Below are 18008 nucleotides of genomic sequence, written 5' to 3' on the forward strand. Positions count from 1 at the left end.
GGGCTGTGCAGGTAAAGTCAATCAGGTGGCACAATACGCAAGTAAAATCGCTTGTGTATTGGCATCGCGACAAAGAGGTTATGGCGTTGGTGTAAGTTGCGCGTTCGCGTGTATTCCATGGCCGCGAGGGAATGACGAAGGGTGACTCCACCCACGTTTTGGAGCTCCAAGCTTCACCCCCGCGGCCTCCCGCAGCCGATCCCCAACACCCGTCTTCCCCCATGCATCATTAGAAGGCTGGGGCCAGCCCTCGACATTCTCAACACTCACGAACAATAGCTCTAATATTGCGCTATCCATTCATCAAGACGAAAGACCTTTGGCTTGACGCGCATGTTGTCGCTTGTCTCTACGAAGCGTGTGGATTTCTGGCATCTTCAGGCTTGCATCGTGTGAAGTTTGGCGGACATAATTGATATTGACGAAGTATGAACAGGAAGAATAATCGCGCGTACTCGCATGGCATACAACTACACCTAGTGGTATCTAAAAAAACGTACGAAGTGACATGAGAAACGTAAACATCCAACTACTAAACAACACTCTCCAATCATCCAGCCTAGAAAAGTAGAACGGCACCAACAACACCAACGAGCATCATGAACCCAGCCCCAACACGGCTAGCAGCGCCCTCGAACTCCGCAGGCGGCATGTACTGGGAAGGCATGGTAGGCTTGCCAGTACCAGTTGGCATAGGCGCGTACATGCTGGTACCGTTCATGGCAGGGCCGGCGGGAACGTAAGGAGCACTTCCAGCAGTTGGGTAAGGAGCGGGAGTGTAGGTGGACATTGCGACCTTGGTAAGGGTCATGTACATGGTGCTAGTGGCCTCCTGCTCGACTGGCTTCTTGGGGTACTCGGGCATGGCAGGGTATTCTGCGGCCTTGGAGGCCTCGGGCATAGATGGGTACTCAGCGCCCTTGGAAGCTTCAGGGACGGATGGGTACTCAGCAGCCTTGGAAGCCTCAGGAGCGACAGGGTAGGCGGGCATCGATGCTGCAGGAACAGCGGGGTACTCAGCAGCCTTGGAAGCCTCAGGCGCAACAGGGTATGCGGGCATAGACGCCTCAGGGACGGCAGGGTATGCAGGCTTGCCTGAGGACACTGGCTTGGCCGGGTAGTCTGCAGGGTATGCGACGGAAGGAGCAGAGGATGGGTATGCGGGCACGTGGGTGGCGGTAGCGATGGGCTTGGTGATGGTAACGGTGACAGTACTGGCAGTGTAGACGCTGGTAGTCCAACCCTCGGGTACGTCGGTCGAGCCGGTAGGCTTTGCGCACTTGGTGCAGACGGTCGCAACGTAGGTGGTGGTGACGGTGGTCAAGCCAGTAGGGCAGACATCGACGTAGGTAGCTAGGAAATGTCAGTGATATCTGTGTGCTATCGGGTTTGTTGCAAACTTACTTGTGACGACTGAGGTGGTGGAGCCGGCGGGAACCTTGGAAGACTCGGGGTACTCAGGCTTCTCCGTTACGGATGGGATGCTCACGTGGCCAGTGCTGGATGCAACAGAGCCCTTGGAGCTCTCAGCAGGGTATGTAGCAGAGACAGTGTCGGTGGGGTACATTGGCGATGCGGTGGAGTATACACCAGATGAGTAGACAACAGACGAGTGGACTCCGGATGGGTAAACGGCAGAGAATGACATGCTGTACTCCATGGGAGGCGAGTATGGGGTAGAAGACGCAGCCTCGGGGGTGGAAGCAGAGACGGCGCTAGTCGGGTACATGTCACTGGAGCTTGAGGCCGACGAGGACACTTCGCTGGAAGCAGAGGTCTCGCTCGGGGAAGGAACGTAGACGGAGCTGCTGGCGGTCTCGGAAGCAGAGATCGTGGCGACAGATGACGGCTCAATGAGGGTGCTGGAGACGGTCTCGATGGTGCTGGAAGTCTCGTATACCGAGCTGGCGCTGACAGTGGCGGTGATCTCAGGGACGGAAGACGACTCAATCATGCTGCTGCTGGCAGATTCGATGGTGCTGGAGGTCTCGTATACCGAGCTGGCGCTGACAGTAGCCGTGATCTCAGGGACGGAAGACGACTCGACCATGGTGCTGCTGACAGACTCGACGGAACTGGCAGTGATAGTCTCAGTTGGGAGAGGAACGTAGACCGACTCGCTGCTGGAGGCAGATGCAGAGATGGTAGCGATAGACGAGGGCTCAATCATGGTGCTGCTGACAGTAGCAACGGAGCTAGCGCTCTCACTGGCAGTGGGCATCTCGCTGTAGACTGAGCTGCTCTCCTGGACGGAAGAAGAGCTGGGGGTGACAGAAGACGATTCCGCGACGGATGAGCTGGAAGAAACGTGGACGGAGCTGCTGCTGGAAGCCGAGCTCAAGGTGACGTAGGCAGACGAAGATGAAGCACTGCTGCTGGTGATCATGCTACTGGGAGTAGGAGTGCTGGAGGAGACCATGCTGCTGGAGACAGGAGTGCTGGAAGTCATAGCGCTGCTGGAGATGGGAGTAGAAGACGAGGCTATCGTAGACGAGACAAGGGTGCTGGAGGATGAAAGCTTAGTCGAAGTCGGGGTAGCGGTCAACGAAGACAGAGTGCTGGAAGACACGACGGGGTGGAAATCCTTCATGAAGGTACCTTCAAGAGACTTCTTCATCCAAGTACCGTACGACTGGCCATATGTGGGGTTCCTGACAGACACAGTCGCCTCCCAGAGCATAACACCACCAAAGCTGGGGTCGTTCTTGTAGAATCGAAGCAAGAAGTCTGCGTCAAGGGGCTCGAGGTAGTGGTCCTTGTGGTTCTCGACGCCGTCAGGACCGGCAGGCAATCCAATGTAGAACTTGGCGTTGGGGTTCGCTGAGGCCTTGATCTCGTCGATCCACTTCTGGAAGGTGAAAGTGCTGGGCTGCTTCTTCTTCTTGTCATCAACCTCCTTGGCAGCAGAGCATTCCCAGGTGTTGTAGAATTGGGTGAAGATCATGTCGAATGACAACTTCTTCATGATAGGGGAGATCCTAGCATCAGGGACGACACACTGGGGAGCAGCAGAGAGAAGCATGTTCGAATGCGTCTTGACGTAGTTGCCGAAGTGTTCGTAGTTGGCATAGATGAACTTCTCATCACCTCCGGGCATGTTGTAGAATTGCGCTTCGAGATCGAAGTCGAAGCCGTCTACGAACGCGTTACCGAACGGACGCGGCATATCGGCAGCTTTCCACTCAGGGGTGACTTTTCCGTAGGCGCCGAGCAGGAACTCAGCAGTCCATTCTGCGACGTCTTTGTCCTTGAGGTAGTAGTCCGTAGGCCAGCCACCTCCGAGGGAGAGCATAACCTTCTTGCCCCTCCTGTGGCAAGCATTGATGCCTTCCTCTATGCCAGGGCAGGAACTGAACAGAGTGCTGTTTTCTTTCAGGACTGGATCGTAATATACAGCATCACCACACGCGTTGGCATGGTTACTTCCGGGGTATGCGCCGACCACTGTAGGGAACTTGATGATGACTTTTTGTTCCAGAACCGTTAGTATTGCTTCCTAGTCGATAGATGAAAGATAGAGTAACTTACAGCCGATGTTGACAATGTCAACATTTGGGTCAGTGCAGACATCAATCAGTGGGATCTGGTTGGATCCTTGACCCCAGTACATAGCAATGTTCGTCTTAGCGGCAGCATTGTAAGTCGCAGCGGCGCCAGAGACAAGGAGTCCAGCTGCAAAAGCAGCGCGAGTGAAGGTTGATGGAGACATGATTATGGTATTAACGATACAAACAACGATATGCGATTTTGAATGATAGGACGGCCGGGGGCCAGTAAAGATCGTGATGAGCGGGCTCAACGAAAGGACGCAAGCAAAAATGCTGCAATTAGGATGTAGACTCGAAAGAGTGACTTGACGACGAACTGGAAAGCAGTGCGACTGACGATGAGAAAAGAAGACATGGGAGATTGCACTATATCTAGTCTTGGCCCACAGGGCTGAACCTGCATGAGCGAGAAGGGTCGGACGCTGACTGCGCCGTTTGGTGGCATGAGGCCATCGTGCAGATTCAGACGGCAGACATCGTGTGCCTGCAGGAACAGAACGATGGCTTCCGTAGTTCCATGCCATTGGTAGAGGTGCCTGGATCCTAACTGCTTCGGGTCTGAAGTGTCGTCGGGCGTCCAGCAGTACCTGCGTCTAGGCGAGCGCTAACCATCAACATGGCTTTTGGAAACGCTTCCATGTGATGCCTCACCCTAGCTTCAAGACCGGTGAATGGGCCGTGTCTAAGTATCGATAGCATCAATCTCGGTTAAACCGTCGAGAGTGCTCCTTCGACCGTCAGCAAAAGGAAGGAGAGTTGCTGATGCATAATGGAACGGCTCAGGACGGCATTCGGTCCAGCTTCCCGGTGGCGTCGTTGTTGCATGCCTATAGTATGGACAGACAAATAAAGCCAACAACCTCTGCTCGGGTTGGTATTGCGTCTTGCGCTGGTTTGGCAATCCCGGGTGAGTTGGAAGAAGAAGATCCTGGTGCCAAAGCGACCTCCTGAATCTGCAGTCGGTACCCGTGGACAGTGTAAACACCGGGTCTCTCGGTGGCTGCCTGCAGGAATCTTCTCATGGCTGCATGGTCGCAGTGGTTTCATCCCAATGGGGGTACCGGTCCGAACAAATTGGTGAGTTGGTGTTGGGATGGCGTCGGCTACGGCTCAAGCGATGCTTAAGTCAGGGGCACCGAGCGTTAACCATTCCTCTTCGAGACAGACCCTTTCAGCCCTGTCAGAACCGCATCCTTCAAATAAGGGTGTCTATCTTCAGCCGTCTTGGCTTGTGTGACAGTAGCGATGAATACAAAGACATGGTCTGCTCGAGCACCTACGCCTTGTTCATCTGGCTGCGCCCTTCGTATACATATCATCCGCCTGACCGTTCTTCTGACGGATCAGTCAGCCAAGATTTACGGCGCAGTATTCTTGGTGGAGAGGTGTGTGGGTCTAGCCTGAGACTAAGTTTTCCTGCGGGAGGTTCGCGACAGTGGCTACCCATTGGCATCGCGAAAATGACACGCCCAAGGGCTAGCAAACGTGCTGACGCGGGACCAATGGTTTGACCACGGCGGGAGCTATTGAAAGCTGCATCGCAGCATCGGCCGTAAGGATAGCTTCTCGTGCTTCTGAGTCATCTGCAGTGCCGATGTCCCGTCATCGTGAGCATGTCGCAGGATTTTGGAATGTAACCTCGGAGCGCGCGCCTGCCGCAGATTGCTGGGCGAAGGAGTTGGGAAGGGCGCGCAACTACATTGCTGGAGCCTTTGTTTGAGAACTCGCTAGAATACACTACAAGTCAGAATGCGAAAGCCAGAAGAAGAGGATATATGCGCAGTGGTGCGGGGTCTGCAACGTGAACGGGTTGCGCAGTCGGTGCGAGGTGATGTGCAGACCCACGGCGGGTGGGTGCCCCAGCCCAGTGCAAATCATGGGCTTGCGTTCGCCGATCCCCATCCAATACGACCGCGCGGCACTCTTCTTTGCAAGCTTAAGCAGACCTCACATCGCCTAGGAGAACGACAGTGGTGAGTGAAGTTGTACAGAATTCGTGTCTATCTATTCAGTCTAAGCATGGACTATAAAAGTCGTAAATTTTCTCTAATGTCCTTCCAAAGTACGCCTGTCCATCTCGTCTCATTTCCAGTCGGCGTTGACGTAACGCAGCTAACAAGCCTCCATTCATTACCTCACCCTCATCAAGCGACAGCAAAGCGACTCCGCTCTCGCAATGTCTTGCCGTATCTGTACAGTGCAAAGATGCCAAACGAACACAACACCATGCATCCCGCCAGCAAACTCACGCCACCATCGATCCCAATACCCTGGAACATGGGTCTGGCGAACAGGATCGCCGCAAACGCAAACGCGCTTCTGCTAAGACTATTGGCACTAAAGATGCTGGCTGCGTATGTCGGATAGATGTTGGGGATGTACAGCAGAACGCTTTGCGCGATGAAGTAGATCCCAAAACAAGTAAGACTGAGACCAATGGTAGGCACCATCCAGTGGACTGAGGGTCTTGATGCCCATGCAAACATGAACAGCCCTACGGCGATGACGGGACTAGCCACCATACCGGGCCATAGATGGTTTTCGAGCTCGCCAAAGGTCCCGTTCATGAGGCGGGGGAAGACGCGGTACTTGAGGTACAGCACGTGTGCGGCGAAGGCGCCAAGGCAGGCTGGGAGGATACAGAGGAAGACGAGGCCCGTCGACTCGGCGTTGAAGCCGTAGTATACAGGATATACGAGAGGTAGGGACTATGATGGATGCGTCAGTGAGCGTCTTTGTGGCTTGAGCAAGGTGAGTGCTTACCTCGAAGAATGAGTAGTAGATGCCATAGCACAAGCCCATGTACACCGTCGTGAACAAGATGGCGGGGTCGAGGGCATTGATCTCCCAAGGCTTGACCAGTGCGTCGAAGAGCAAGCTGCTAACCTTCATGTTCTTCTGCTTTCGCTCGGACGCCGACATCAGCTCCTGGTTTCCCGTATCCTCTCGCATGCGCTTCGCTTTGTAGTACAGGATCGTAGGCCCGGAGCTCTCCGGCAGGACCAACAATATGGCGAGGTATACTGGACCTGCGATGATGAGAAGCTCCCAGCTTGAGAAGCGCCATCCCAAGTCCTTGACGGCATATGAAGATAGGGTAGGTCCAAGTGCGGGGCCGAGTGTCGCGACCGCCGCCCAGAGCGCAACCGCAAATGGGAATTCAGCCATCGTCCAGATGTCACCGAGCGATGCGCCAGCCGTGGCGAGACAGGGTGAGGCCATGACTGCGCGTCGGAGTCAGTATGTGTCGTACAAGTGATCCAAAGAACTTCACTTACATCCCAAGAGAAAGCGCAGTACCATCAGACCAGCGAAGTTGTCCACCAGCGCAGTCGGTATGCACAAGATGATGAAGAAGAAGCCGGACACAGCATACGGAGGGTTCCTGCCGATGGCCGGTACTTCAGATAGCGGCGAGAAGAGCAGACATCCGATACCATAGCCCAGAACGTAGAGCGCAATGCCAAGCGAGGCCGCGACGTGACTGACGTCGAACTTGTCCATGACCGCTTGTTGTGAAGACGTGTATATCGAAGAGCCGACGTACACGGCAAAGGTGTAGACACATAGTAGCACAGTCACAAGTATCTTGTGGGACTGGGGCCAGTTCTGAGGGTTACTTGGGTCGCTTGGTCCATCCCAGTCGACGAGGGTGGTCTGGTGCTGCTTAAGCTCCGTGCCAACAGCATCTCCAGCTCCAGGGACGGCTTCCTTTGGGAAAGGAAGATCGTCAGTCGACGACGATGTAGATATTGGCTTTGCTTTTGTACGCGCATAGTCAAATTTTCGATGCTTGATGTAATGGGCTAAGGTTCCGATGAAGGAGTGCTTGAAAAGGTATGACATTTTGGCGATGTTATCGTAAGGTTGTTGGCGATTGGGAGGAGATGCTAGACAGAACGAAGAGGTAAGTAGAGGTAGCAGTAGCGGCCCTGGACTGCCAGATGTGAGGAAGATAGGAAGGTTTCCAAGGAAGGCGGGCTTGTAAGATAAGTATTGAAACGTGGTGATGTTGCACAACACTGAGAGTCTGTGTTACAGGCTTATATCCTCCATCGTGGCTGCTATCTTAACTCCACGTCTTACACGCCCAGCATCTGGGTTTGTCAGACTCTCGCGCAACGTGAAGATACAGCTCTTGGCGCGAAAAATAAACGACACGATATGGACGTTGTGTCAGCGAGTTGAGCTCTGGCGATAGCGTGCTCTTCGCATTTGTCCCCGATAGCTCCTAAAACGGCAACAATCTACGAGGATGAGTCTCACTCTCGACCACGTACCGATGCGCCATTGCAGGCTACAGTGAGTACTAGGCCGATCTAGAGATTTCCAGCGCTGCAACTCGTCGGACACTTCTCTGACGTTAGTTCAACGAAAAGCCTCTGGTGTTAGCGGAGTCAGCGGACATAAAACGTGATCGGACGTCAGATCTGATGATTCATTGACCAATACCTGCGGCATGTGTAGAGTGTGTACATATGATGTTGTCGCTTGGACGGACGAATGTGCGGAGAGGTCGGAGATGCGAATGCTCGAGACACCAGATTGGCGGGATAGGAAGCGAGGTAAGCATGTAACACCCGAAAGAAGTAATTACCGATCAGCCTCAAAGCCTCCGGTCGGAGTCATCCTATCAATGTAGCCATGAGAAAGCGATGCGTACTCGAACATGATGAGATTACTGATAGCAGGCTTACCAGATTGTCAGTACATAGGGTATCGATAGTCCTCCAGTGAACACGTTCGATAACATTCGTCCGAAACCACAAACTCTCCGGAATTTGTAAGTCGATACTGTATGTGCGAAAAAGCAGGGTTGGAGCTGCTGACAAAGGAAGGCTGCATTATCAGATGTGGCTGCTCGCAGCTTCTGCTATTCGTTGAGCCAAATCTCTTGTTGATGGCGTAAGCAGTGAGCACTATGATGTCTTATCGCAAACGCATACATGCGTCGATGTCGCAAAAGAAAGTAGTCGGTTTGAAAAGATCCATTGTCGAGGTCAGGAAAGGTCCAAGGCCAAGTCGTCCTGTCTGGCCTCGAGAGCTAGTTGGGTGGGGCAACCACGTGATGCGGGGACATTGACGTAAACGCGTCCGTCGCGTCTGGCCCCTGACGCCGTCGCTGTCACCCAAAAGTCACCCATCACACTACCACAAGATGGCCCACCAGCTGCACTTATACGTCGCATCACCCTCGCGCAATCACTTCCAAACGGGTTCCACGGAACGGAAGGGAAATTGATTAGACTAAAAAAAGGTGCCGAGTGAAATCCACGGTTCACCATCGTGCCCCCTCGATGAAACGGCCATCTCGGCTTTACTACAATACGACCCAAGTGCCGTTCCTAGCAGGACACTAGGTTTGTACCAAGGGCCCGGACATTTGCTTCGCCCAAACGTCTAGGTCAGGAGCTTCAATTGGAAGCGCGAACGACTTTCGTGGTATGTTGCACCTGCTCCATTCTTTCACTCGCGCGCCTTCACCACACACTTTGTCCTTGTTGCTTCGTCGCGAGCGCCATAACCTTCCCTTCTCAATGGCACTGTAGTTACACCAGAACCTAGTCTCCTAATGCGCTGTCATAGATTCTACTCCTTCCGCCGCCATCCGCTATATCCAGCATTCCGGATACTGGTCCTTTTCTTGCTTGTCTGGGACTCGCTGCACTGCCTCTCCTTGTCAAAATATCAGACATCTGCGACGACCGGCCCGCCTCCACCCCGAAATACGAAGCGCGTATACATAGCCTCTCAGCACTGGAACGATGCGCGACTGCTCCGGGAGCATTGGAACAATGCGCTGGTAGCTTTGGTACAAGAGTTGGGTGTCGAGAACGTGTTCGTATCGATATACGAGAGCGGCAGCTATGACTATACCAAGGGCGTACTGGAAGAACTCGATGCTGCACTGGAACCCCTGCAGGTGAAGAGGTCGATACAGCTTTCCGACAGATCGCACGCGGACGAGATCGCGCAGCAGCCGACGGACCACGGATGGATCAAGGCATCGGACGGGGAGACATACTTGAGGCGCATGCCCTTTCTGGCGACCATACGGAATCATGTCTTTGAGCCCTTGGAACGCCTGGCTGCGGAGGGCGAGCATTTCGACACCATACTGTTCCTCAACGACGTGGTGTTCACCCCGGAAGACGTACTGCGATTGCTGGACACCAATGGCGGACAGTACGCGGCAGCCTGTTCCATCGACTTCAAGAAGCCACCGCAGTTCTACGATACGTTTGCGCTCCGCGACTCGAGCGGCCATGAAGCGTTGATGCAAACCTGGCCCTACTTCAGATCATACGGCTCGAGGCATGCAGCTGAGAAGCTCTTGCCAGTACCTGTTGCTTCATGCTGGAACGGAATTGGTAAGTCAGCCATTGTCTTACCTCCTTAGAACTTACTAATAAATGCGCAGTTGCTATGCCCATCGAGCCCTTCCTCGCCAGCCCACCCTTGCGCTTCCGCGGCATACCTGACTCCCTCGCAACATCACATGTCGAAGCGTCTGAATGCTGCCTGATACACGCCGATAACCCTCTCTCCGCGAGCAAGGGTGTGTTCCTCAACCCCAATGTCAGAGTCGGCTACAATGGTACCTCGCATGATGACGTACACTCGCCGGAGGTCATACTGTCTCCATTTCAGATCTTCCGATCTTTGTGGCGGAGTCGCATATTGAGGTGGACTACAACCAGTCTGTTCAAGGAGCAGGTCGTACGTATGAAGTTGGGAAAGTGGACTGCGGAAACAAAGAAGTCGGAGCCCGGCGGCTTTTGCCTTGTCAACGAGATGCAAGTCATTATTGAGACCGGGTGGAAACATATGTAGCTGTGAAACCAAGATACCCATCCTGTTGGATGCAGGTCCTGCTAAGATTTAATGTGTTGACTGTGGTGAATCTTTCGCACCGTGTGACTTCGATCCATAAGAAGTTTGTTTAGACGCATCTTTGACGTGCATCGGGAAAGGAAGCAGAACTAAGACGCACGTCTCAATCCGAGTTGATTCAGAAGCTGTATTCCTGACAAACTAGTCGTAGCTCAAAGGAGAGGATGGGCTTGTTGCCTACGCTGATGGCTCCCATCAGCGAAATAGCATAAGTCTTCTTCGCATTGCTTCTTGGAGTCCGCGGGAGTAGGAATTCGTGAGACTAAACCAAACCTCGCCATCCAAATGCGGCTTAATAGGCGTTGCATTGCTCTGCTAGTAGCTTGACTTACTCGTTCCAACGCGCGCTTTTAAGTGTTGTGCTGCGATCTACTGCGTGTCTCGTGCTCCAGAACCATAAAGAGGAGTTACTCGCGAGCACAAGAGCATGCTGCGTCGCACAAAGTCTAAGGCAGATGCTCGCTCTGTCTTCGTCGTGCTAGACAAGGCCGCTAAAGCTGCTTGGTCATGCCGAAAGCGCGGGTGCAGTGATCGCAAAAACATGTTCGCTCAAGGCTGTGATAACACTCTGGCGACTTGTTGCTCTCTAGACTTCTTACCTATGCTAATACAAACGTAATCCGTACGTTGTAAGCATACAGCATCTTCACCTAAAAGAATCGCGAGCACTCTTGCGTAGCAGAACAGCGTGTGCTCGCTTAGCGGCAAAAAGAGAGATAGAGGCAAAAAGAAGACAGGAGCAGGAAGTTATGTACATAGCAGAGCAAAAAGGAAAAGCAAAAAACAAAAACTTCGGATCCATGCAGAGAGCTAACTGTGAAGCTGCCTGCATGGATCCTACATGTTTATTTCACCTCTTAGCCGAAGCCGAACCTCTTTGTTGCCGAACCTCTGTGTTAGTGATAGGAAAAACAGGACGTACCTTAGCCCACCATATTTATATACCGCCTGATGGGTGGCGGTCAGGATCGAACCTGGGTGTGAACCACGGAAAGAGGTGAGGTGCCTTTTCCATTACGCTACGCGTCTTCACCGCGGAGGTGGGATGATGGAATATAGTACATTCGAGGCCTTTATATCTTGATAGGACCTGAGTTTGGGTATATCTGGTGTAGAAGTTGGTGAGACTTTGTGGGATCTTAGCGAGAGAGTCGTGCGGCGATGACGACGACGAGGCGGCAGCGTTGCGGGGATTGTATGCACACAGGGTCCAGTTTGTTTGGCCTGCGGCCCTGGCAACGGGAACGGCAATGGGGCGTGTCAGTAGGCGTATGTCTCCCTTGACAGCATGCCCTTTCTGCTCCCATGTCTCGACGAGCATCCAAGAGCTCATGAGCACTTCAGATCCCATGGAATAGGAGGCCTTCAGCTCTCTGAGTCTAATACCGCATCTGAGATGGACTCGACTGATGCTGAGACTCCTTGCAAAGGCTTAATGCAATGTCTGATGTCCATTGGCAGCACTTAGGGGTTGGCCACCTGGAATCATGAGCTTCCAAAGGGTCGTGCAACATTGCAGCAAGCTTGCAGTGCCTCAATGCTTGTTGTGGAGCGATCCTGAGATCTCATGATGATCCTCGCAGACCACAACAACCCTTTGCCTCGACCAACAACAGACCGCAAGCTGCAACTCCTCAATGTCGATGAAGAATCACTGCGGCGCTGCTGCGGAGCTCCTATTGAGGGATAAGGCTTTCACAATGCGAGGTACTTCGAGATCATGTTCTTGTCCTTTGCCGCCTCTGTGACCATGGTGTTGAACCTGGCGCTGGCTTTGGTCTCCTCCGCGGCCTCAACACCATCTCCAGACCACCACGATCACCGCAACCAGCACCACCAAACCGACAACGGCAGAGCTACTGACCACCGCAGATAAGCTCTTGTGATGCTGGAGCAGGTCTCAACAGCCTTGTTCTCGCTGACTTCGAGACTGACCAGGCCTCTGGAAGCGCTCCCTTAACAGCGGACCTCTTGCGACAGCAGTACCATCGCACGACGGGTGCGCCTAGACAGCAACACCATCGAGCAGCCTTTGCGCAACATGGCCTCCATCCTCGCGAGCCGCATGACCCCCTGAGACCTTGCCATCGAAGCGGAGGTGTCTGCTCGACGACTTTATCGCATCCCCGAAGGCATCCCCGCAGCGCCCGACAACTGTCTATACCGGCGGCGACGACAGGTTAACGCAATGAAGTGGCTTAACGGAGACCTTCAGGCAATTCGCAGAGAGGAACGTGTGGGTATGAGGCGGCCGCCTTTACCTCCTCTCGGGGGCTGCGCCTGGAAACATCCTGAGAGCAACGAGCGGGCATCAAGCGATGCAGGAACAGCAAGCTCGGGAACCATCTTCTCTGCTTCTGCGGCAGTGCTTAAAGACTCAGACGATTGTCCTTCTCCTCATATCGCAGCGCCTCTCCGAGCAAGAAACACCCGAAGCCCGAGTCGCCAGTAGCGCCCCACCAGCATGTCTGCACGGACAACGAAGCAGCGCCTTGAACAATGAATCATCAAAGACCTTGCAATGCAATGGACTTTCGCCTTCGCAGCTCATCGAAGGGAGCCAGACTACACGACAGACCCTCGACCGATCGGCTCTGACGAAGCGACATGGCTACAACGACCACAATGTTGAGTCTTAACATTGAGACATAAATCGGTTGAGGAATACAGAGCGCGGAGATGGTCTCGAGGACATCGCCCATGAACGACTGGGACGAGGGTAGACGGCCAAGCCAAGCTCCCGAGGATACCGGGCATCTATCTGCTCTGACCTGGACGGAATACACAAGCGACGGCGACGGCGACGGCGGATGCTAAGCATGACTGGCGACGGACCGAATGATTCCGAGTACAAGATACCCTCAGCCCGCGGCGACCCATCTCCACTTCGAGCTTGGGCAGCGTCGCGCTGCCTGCCTATGAACATCACCCAGGCGTACAAGGTTGGGCAAATCTGAGTGGACTCGACACAACCGGCCTCGAAGAAAGGCAACACGATGGAGACTTCGTTGAAGTTTGTCGATGATGTTTGCTCAAACCTCCGCAGATGCGTTACAGCAGAACTTGGCGCAATTCCATACTGGGCTTGAGAATGAAGGCCGCTGTCGGTCGGCCTGTCCTGGAACATTTCGCTGTCGACCCCAACGTCCCGTTGACGTTAAAGACCCGTCTTCATCCATCTCTTGCTCGACATGGTATCTCTGGCGACAAATGAAAGGACATTACTTCACAATCATCTATCATCCATGACGAAGATTGTCAACTCCTGTATGTCTTGAAACCATCTCCTTGCATGGACGCACTAGACCTCGCAAGTACCCCCGCTGGCGCTTGAGAGTGGGAAGACCGTTGTCATGCATGCCTGTGGACCTTTATGACCGGACAGGCACACATGCTTTATTGGCCATCTCGTCGACGACGAGATCCAGATACCAACTGTCATCGTCCGAACGCTAAAAGACCTATCATCGAGACCAAGAATGCGAACAATCCTCTCAGCTGATAAGTAGACGGGGCGATCAGACATTCCTTGATACCAGCGCTGAGAGAAGTTTGCAACCTTGGCGGACGTGCCATGCTGCTGTTGTACATGGCCGGTCCGATCAGATCGACCAGAAGCCCGACACAACGCCAGACGTTGTTGCTAGCCTGAGCAGTCAAGCAGGTGGATGCTTGTTCTTGCAATGCCCGGGGTTGAAGGCATTCTTCTGATGTTCTTGCTGCTAGCCTCCTACTCTGACCTTGGTTCATCAACATCAAAACTCTGGGTCTACCGTGGCCGTCCGGAGGTATCTTGTTTGTCGTTATTCGCGGCAGTGCCGTTCGCACGCGCTTTTGGCCGTCGATCACAGCATTCGACCTCCGTTGCGGTACCAAGTGGAACAAGGGGACCTGTCGTATTGGGTGGGTGTCGATGCTCGATCCACGCAGTCTTGACAGCGAGCGCAGATCGTAGGTCGTGCCGCCAGCTTCCCACTATGGTACTGCGAGCTTCAGGTGTATCCCGGTCTCCTTGTGGTAGTAGTGGATGCCGTCTTTGCATGTGGTGGGAGTTGTCGCGACGCATGCGGCAGGCCTGCCGAAGAGGCGGTACAGGAGTCGCGCTGAAGTCGCGCTGAAGTCGCAAGTAAGAGACAACCAGCGCTGAGCCTGCCCGCCGTACTACCGTATCGTGGTAAAGGTCGACCGTGATCCCAACTGACGGGTGTACATCGAAAGCGAGCTCCTCGCCGTGTCATCGGTAGTCCGCCGCGGGGGCACTCTTCGCTCGAGGCGTTGCAATGCGACCACGCATCAATGACGCTATCACTGTCATCACCTGCTGTCGATGGGATGAAGGCCCAGTCGAAAGCTGGTTGCGCGATCGATAGGCGGGGTGTGTATGCTGGCTTGCTCGCCGTGGTCGAGAGGAGGGGGTAGAGGCGAAGACGGGCAGCTGTATGTCAGACTCACGAGAGCACTCTGGTCGCAAGTAAAGGGAAGCTGCCATCATGGGCAGTCGCCGGAAACCAGCTCTCTTGACCTTGATCGCTCTGGTGGTGTCGCTGGTCGTGTCATGACTGCGGAGATGCCTTCGGAGCTCTGTCCGCCGCCGCCATCGATGTCGCGACGTCCTGGTGGAGCTGCAAATGGACTGGGCAGTCTCCTCAATGTCCAGGTCGCCTTTTCCAGGCCTCCTCTGCCTTGTATGATCGTCGTAGCGTTGGCGCGGAGAATGTAGAGTCCTGTGTCTGCGGCGGGCATCCGAACGAAGCTGCGGCGGCCTAAGGAGGGGCGGGAAATTGACGCTTCGAGTATCAGGTCGACGGTCTCGCGAAGACGTATCAGCAGAGTGCCGACTGCTTGTAGACGATGCTGCTGTTGCCGTGAAAGCGGTGGTGTGGATGTCGTTGGTGGGGGAGAAGTTGCGGCGGCGATGAGGGAAGCCACGAAGCTGTCGTTTAGCGGCGCCGCGAAAATCGATGCGAATGAGCGAGCACTGCAAGACAGCAGAACACACTGGCTGCATGCATAGCAGAGGGCCAACGCGTGTCTCGTGGGAGCGCGATGAGCAAGACGGCGGCGAACGAGCGAGGAGGGCGCAGAGTCGCCCTTGCTCACCCCCGAGAAGGCCGTACTATGAGCATACGCTTGATGCATCTATAATTATCAGCGGCCGAACGTGGGCACTTCGCTCGCTTGCATGCTGCTGCTGCTGCTGCTGCTGCTATGGGCGAAAGAACTGCTTGCGTGCAGTCTCCGGTTCGCCGTAAGGCGTGGGGGCCTTGAAGGCCTTCAGGAGGCGCATATGCATCTTTGACGCAAGCTGCAACACCGCGACGAGAGTTCTCAAGCCACAGACAGATGGATTTTGATGCGATAATGATGGACATGCCATCTCTGAGGCATGCAACGACGTCGAAAATGCACTGACGTAAACTTCGCCCTTCCCCGTTGAGGCATGGCTTCCGACATGATTCGCGCGCCATCTCGAACTTCATCCCATCTCTCTTCCTCCATCCTCGTGGAATTCTATCAGCAGCAGCGGCACGACAAACCACCACAGGGACTCAGCATATTTTCTGAATCGCATCCTCTGGTCACCATGATGTTGCTCGTAAGGAAATTGCCACGCACGGTCCGCACACATGGGATTTCGACCTCCAGCCCACCAAGCCCTTCACCACAACAGTGCCCTGGATATATAAGTCTACTATTTTCCAGTTACTTCGCCTTCGGGCATCTGGCATTTTGTAACGATACAGAGAAGCTTAGCATGGCCCCTGCACTAAGGATGACACGCTCAAAGCAAAGAGTAGAAACCATTTTTTTGCAGTTTTTTTAGGCTCAAGAGTTCGATACCAGCGACCGACCTTTACGATCGCCGGGCGTATTGCAAATTTCTCTTTTTGGCAGCGTGGCGGCGCAGGTGTGCAAGGCGCGGTACACTGCCGACTCAGTATTTGGCCAAAGTCTAGACGATTCTCCAAGCACCTGAGGCCAACCCGTTGGCACCGTAGAGCGGGCCACTTCTCGATGTTCTGGTACAGCTTAGATCCTACGATGGGATATTGGCAGTCTTGCGTCAGAGCATACAGCAGTCTCAGGCATTTCATGCATGTACAAGAGGCTCAATCCTGTGAGACTCAGGAGCTGAGGAGCTGACATGTGTCTTCGCACCAAGAGCCGACAGTCACAGTACGCATCGCAGGTGCTTGGAGAGCTTTAGAAGACACTGGACATATACCTCGGCTGCTATGTATGCGGCAAGCTCTCCTAGTCCTGTCGTTGTGTTGTTGCTGCCCGAGGACATGTATGACGTGGTGGTCCCAGCGCGCACAAGACCTTTGTTTGTATGCAATTTCTCGACTTTCCCCAACGATAGCTTTGACCGCACACTCACATCCCCGCGCTCCCCAAAAATTCAGACTATACAGACCTGCCACCACATCTTCTCATCATTTCATACCACACACACACAGCGTCTATCAGCAAGTCGCAAGTCATACACAATGTCACAAGCACCCTCTCTCCTTCCGCCCTGGGCAAGCCGCGAGTACTGGTTCCCGTCAGAGCGCGAGCGCGATCACTTCGCTTCGCAGTATGGAGAGTTCATCATCAAGATGCTGAAGAGCGAAAACTGGGACGAGTTTGATAGCAGGGACGCGGTCGTCCGCATGGCTAAAGCGTACATCAAGGAGATGTATGAGGATCCATACTACGACGTTCCCGCCCCCAGGGTATACGACCCCGCGACCTTGACCGAAGCCCATTTCGTCTTCTGGGCACATACCTCGTCAGGGAGACAGGAGGTCGAGGAGTGGAGAGACCTCCGAGGAATCGTCTACAAGGCCTTCGCAGCTCCCCGCTTCCTCCGCGAAATCCTCACCAGAGGTACTCGACTACACTCCGAGTGGTCGAGTGGAGGAGTCCGACTCACCGCCGCCCAGGATCTGGCGACAATAATGCTGCGATCTGAGACGGTCGTTTTCATGGAGAGGGACATTTTTTACTGCATATGGTGGGGCTACCGATACCATGAAAGACAGGACAAGATTGATGAATATGTCTTCAAAGTACAAGACAATTTCGACCAGGACTTCCCTGTCACCGGGATGGATTTCCGTGGCAAAACCCAATTCACCATGCGGCCCGGACAGGAGAACAAGATCTTCGCCCCATGGTACGATCTTGGCCAGATCGGATACCACGACATCCCCGACTGGCCCGCAAATTCGAACATCGCCTCGCGATTGATGACCGACCTGCCCGCCGAGCTCATGCTCATCGTGCTTGAAAACCTCTTCAAGTTCGATCAAGACATCCACATTGTCTTCGACCACGACGTCGACGAATACATCTTCATTGTGGAGCGGGAGCAACACCTGAAGGAGTTCCCGCATGGGCTCCAGGGTGTAGAGATGCCAATGGGCAATTTCTGGAAGCTGCCATACTGTCACGAATTCTTCGCCTTTGGGGCGACTGGAGAGGCGAACCGCGCGATGATGATGGGCGTGTTCCACAGGAACAAGTTCATCGTACATGATGACTAGCCCTAGTCCGTGGGGACCTTCAAAGGTCAAACCG

At 54.1% G+C, this 18008-nt stretch overlaps 4 protein-coding genes across 4 annotated transcripts; 2 read left to right on the plus strand and 2 right to left on the minus strand.

The window, feature by feature from the left end:
* Positions 1-559: 559 nt before the first annotated feature.
* Positions 560-3709, minus strand: J4E78_009105 (uncharacterized protein; the record flags this gene model as incomplete). Its single annotated transcript, XM_049369699.1, has 3 exons — positions 560-1353; positions 1405-3444; positions 3529-3709. 3 exons carry the CDS (start codon positions 3707-3709, stop codon positions 560-562), a joined length of 3015 nt encoding a protein of 1004 aa, XP_049218660.1.
* A 1983-nt stretch (positions 3710-5692) lies between these two features.
* J4E78_009106 (uncharacterized protein) lies at positions 5693-7394 on the minus strand (the record flags this gene model as incomplete). Its single annotated transcript, XM_049369700.1, has 3 exons — positions 5693-6256; positions 6312-6772; positions 6827-7394. 3 exons carry the CDS (start codon positions 7392-7394, stop codon positions 5693-5695), a joined length of 1593 nt encoding a protein of 530 aa, XP_049218661.1.
* Positions 7395-9120: 1726 nt separating this feature from the next.
* On the plus strand, positions 9121-10382 carry J4E78_009107 (uncharacterized protein; the record flags this gene model as incomplete). Its single annotated transcript, XM_049369701.1, has 2 exons — positions 9121-9919; positions 9970-10382. The coding sequence occupies 2 exons, from the start codon at positions 9121-9123 to the stop codon at positions 10380-10382; spliced, it is 1212 nt and encodes a 403-aa protein (XP_049218662.1).
* Positions 10383-16933: 6551 nt separating this feature from the next.
* On the plus strand, positions 16934-17974 carry J4E78_009108 (uncharacterized protein; the record flags this gene model as incomplete). The annotated part of the gene is made up of 1 exon (XM_049369702.1): positions 16934-17974. The coding sequence occupies one exon, from the start codon at positions 16934-16936 to the stop codon at positions 17972-17974; it is 1041 nt and encodes a 346-aa protein (XP_049218663.1).
* Between the last annotated feature and the right edge of the window lie 34 nt (positions 17975-18008).

The sequence above is a fragment of the Alternaria triticimaculans genome (assembly GCF_023758025.1).
Source record: "Alternaria triticimaculans strain BMP 0046 chromosome Unknown scaffold_18, whole genome shotgun sequence".
In the NCBI taxonomy this organism is placed as follows: domain Eukaryota; kingdom Fungi; phylum Ascomycota; class Dothideomycetes; order Pleosporales; family Pleosporaceae; genus Alternaria; species Alternaria triticimaculans.